At 43.6% G+C, this 3,130-nt stretch overlaps 1 protein-coding gene across 1 annotated transcript in view; it reads right to left on the bottom strand.

Annotated features, from left to right (window-relative positions):
• Positions 1–569: 569 nt before the first annotated feature.
• The window catches only part of DEF6 (DEF6 guanine nucleotide exchange factor), a 44,427-nt gene continuing 41,866 nt past the window's right edge, over positions 570–3,130 (bottom strand). The window contains exons 5-6 of the mRNA XM_044675283.1: positions 1,767–1,981; positions 570–1,219 (exon numbers count right to left, since the gene is read on the bottom strand). Coding sequence (XP_044531218.1) covers positions 993–1,219; positions 1,767–1,981 — 442 coding nt within the window. The 3' untranslated portion in view covers positions 570–992. The remainder of the gene's footprint in view (positions 1,220–1,766; positions 1,982–3,130) is intronic.

The following is a 3,130-nucleotide window of genomic DNA, read 5'->3' as shown; positions in this document are numbered from 1 at the left end:
AAACAACTCAACAACAATAACAAGAAATGTGCCAGACACTATGCTAAACGCTGGAGATAAAAAAGTGGCAAAAGATAGTCCCTGCCTTCAAGAACTTAAAATCTAATGAAGGAGACAACATGCAAACAAATACATTCAAAGCAAGTGATATACAGGATTAATAGGAGATAGTTGATGGAGAAAAGGCACAGGAATGAAGAGGGGTTGGGGAAGGCTTCCTGGAGGAGGCGCAATTTTAATTGGGACTTAAAGGAAGTCAGAGAGGTCAATAGTCAGAGTCAAGGAGGAAAAATGTTCCAGACCTGGAAGTGAGAGATGGAATGCCTTGTTTATGGGATTGCCAAGAGACCCGGTATCATACCTGGCTCTAGGTCTTCAGCAGTCCAAAGCAGGGGCCAACCTTATCTCTCCAACTATACTATATATTTCTTGTAATTGGGGACCATGCCTTGTTCTATTTCTGTATCCTACACAGGGATTAGGACAGCATTGGGCCTATAATAAATACATGTCAAATGGATGATTAATATATTTGCTAGCTGATTGAGAGATGAGCAAAACTAGGGACCCATGCAAAGGTAGATAGACCCACAACATTGATGAATTCTCAAAGTAGGTTTTATTTAGTTTTTATTTTTTTTTATACATGAAAAAATCCATTGATTGGCAATCTGGGAGGGATGAAGTAGGGGTGTAAGAAGGGTCAGAGAGCTCCAGGCTCCCTAGTTCCCTCTCTTCCTCCTCAGGTCCCTCCAACTCGGCTTCCATTGTTAAACTCTTAGGGCTAAGTCATAGGACAGTATCCTGGGGACCCTCAATTGTCTGAGGTCAGAAGCCACATGGAAAAGCTTTTCTCTGACCCCATCTGGTCTAGTACAGAGTTTGAGAACATGGAATCCCTGGATATGCTGGTCTAAAGGATCTTTTCTAGCAGATTGTTGATTTCATCCACAGTCCGGCTGTGTAAGTCATGGCAGAGGCTCTTAGGGAGATTAGTTGGGTGGTTCCAAATTGAACTCCTGTTCTTCCTGAGAGGTGGAGGCAAGGGTGGAGGATTCATCCTCTTTATGCAGGGATTCCTGGAGCTCACAACTGTTGGTTGCAGGTGTCTCACTGTCCCGGGATCCCCACCGGGACAGAAGCTTCAGAGAGGAGTCTCGCCGGGCTAGCAGGGAAGGCTGGAAGCCAGGAAAGGAGCTGCTGTTGGGAGGACGCTTGTCTGGAAAGAAGAGTGGGAGAATGGAGGGTGGACATATGAAGGGAGGGTTGATACAAGTTCCTCCCCACTCTATCCTATTCTACTATTTCTTCTGTGTCTCCAACTCTCCCAGGCTATACAGAGCAGAAGGAAGGGGGTCTCTGTTCTAATCTGCTGATGTTCTAGAGCCAGGAATTACCTATAGAAGTTCTATCCAAAACACTGTAGTAATAAACTCTCTCTACCTGATTTCATGACTCTCCCTCATACACTCTGTGGTTCAGTACAGCTGGCTTATCTGCTGTTATTCCACACCCAGGATGCCATCTCGTTGAGAACATCTCTGGGTCTCCTTTCAAGCCTCAGCTGAAATGCTGCCTCTGACATGAGGTCTTTCCTGATTCCTTAGGCTCTTGGCGCTCTCCCCACCTCATAAAAGTATTTTGTATTTTGACTCTATATAAATGTTGTATTTTCTGTCTCTGTCTCCATCCTGTGCTGCTCAGCTGTCTACCCAGGCCTTTGGGAGCCCCCTGGTGTAGCAGTGCCAGGCATTGCCCCCTCTCACCTCCAGGCCGGATAGGGTGCATGAGTCGGCTCATCTGAACGTTCCAGTGCTTGACATTGGTGCTGGCCTGGCGAAGCTTCCGCTGGGCAGCCTGCCGGGAAAAGAAGGGAACAAAGTTCCTGGGGAGTCTGAGCCAGAGAAGGGCCCAGAAGAGGGAGAAGCATGGCAAGGCTGTGGCTCCTGGGGACAGGACCACTTTTCTTTTCCTTTTTTCAGATCAAATATATATGTATATATTTTTAATTTTTCTTCATTTTATTTCAGTAATAAATTTCCATGTAAGTTTTCCATGGTTACATGATTCATTTTCTCTCCTTCCCCTCTTTCCTCCCCACTCCCAGAGTTGACAATCAATTCCACAGGGTTATTCGTGTATTATCACTCAAAGTCTATTTTCCATATTATTCATTTTTGTAATAGAATAATCTTGTAAAACCAAAGCCCCAAATCACATATCCATATAAACAAGTGATAAATCATATGCTTCCATCTTCATTCCAACTTGAACAGTTCTTTCTCTGGAGGTAGACAGCATGGGACCACTTTTCCCAATAAGATGTAATGACTGGTTGTAGCAATCCAGGTATACATTAATCTTGATATTACTTTAAGAGTGCTCAAAAAATGACTCTTGTATTGCTTATGATTGATTTCTGTAACCCTGAGTTAAATTGAACCTCAACCTTGCTAAACTCCTAGCCCTTCCCTAAGGCTACACTCTGGCCAGTTATCTCAGTCTCCTTGCCTTACCTTCAATCAATCAGCATTTGTATCAAGACCTTAGGCCTCATGGATTCCTGATCTAGATGTTTGCTCTACCTGTTATTTCAGGTTCCAATAGTTTGTATCTCCTGATGATTACGTATGTATCAGACCACTTGGCTCTCCCCTTCCCCCCATATTCGGTTGTAACCCCAATAAAAGTAGATATATGACTGTTGAGAAAGAAGCTCTTGACCATCAGAGCTCTGAACCATCTAAGCTCTTGATCACCAGAGCTTACTTGCTGTCTGTCTACCTTATCCCAAAACTTTCTATGTCTGCGTGTCTTTATTCTCATCTTATGTTCTTTTTCCATTAATTTTTAACCTGCTACCCATTTTCACTCAGTCCTTGGTTCCCCTTTCTAAGTGTCCAACCCATTAGGAATCTTCATGGAGCTGCTGGACGGCTTCATTGGTGGTAGGTATAAGGGGCCAGGGGTAAGTCCAAGGTAGAGCCTCCCTTGCCAAAATCCTTCATAAAATTCCTATTTATACCTTTCCTAAGTACTTAAGTGATTCAGTTGTATAAATGGAGATTTTGAACCTTGGACTTCATCCTCCATAAGTCCTTAGTTTTCCCAAAATTCCCTTTAATTTCTC

This window comes from Gracilinanus agilis, chromosome 4 (genome assembly GCF_016433145.1).
Source record: "Gracilinanus agilis isolate LMUSP501 chromosome 4, AgileGrace, whole genome shotgun sequence".
Classification (NCBI taxonomy): domain Eukaryota; kingdom Metazoa; phylum Chordata; class Mammalia; order Didelphimorphia; family Didelphidae; genus Gracilinanus; species Gracilinanus agilis.
This window is presented reverse-complemented; position numbering and strand designations above follow the sequence as displayed.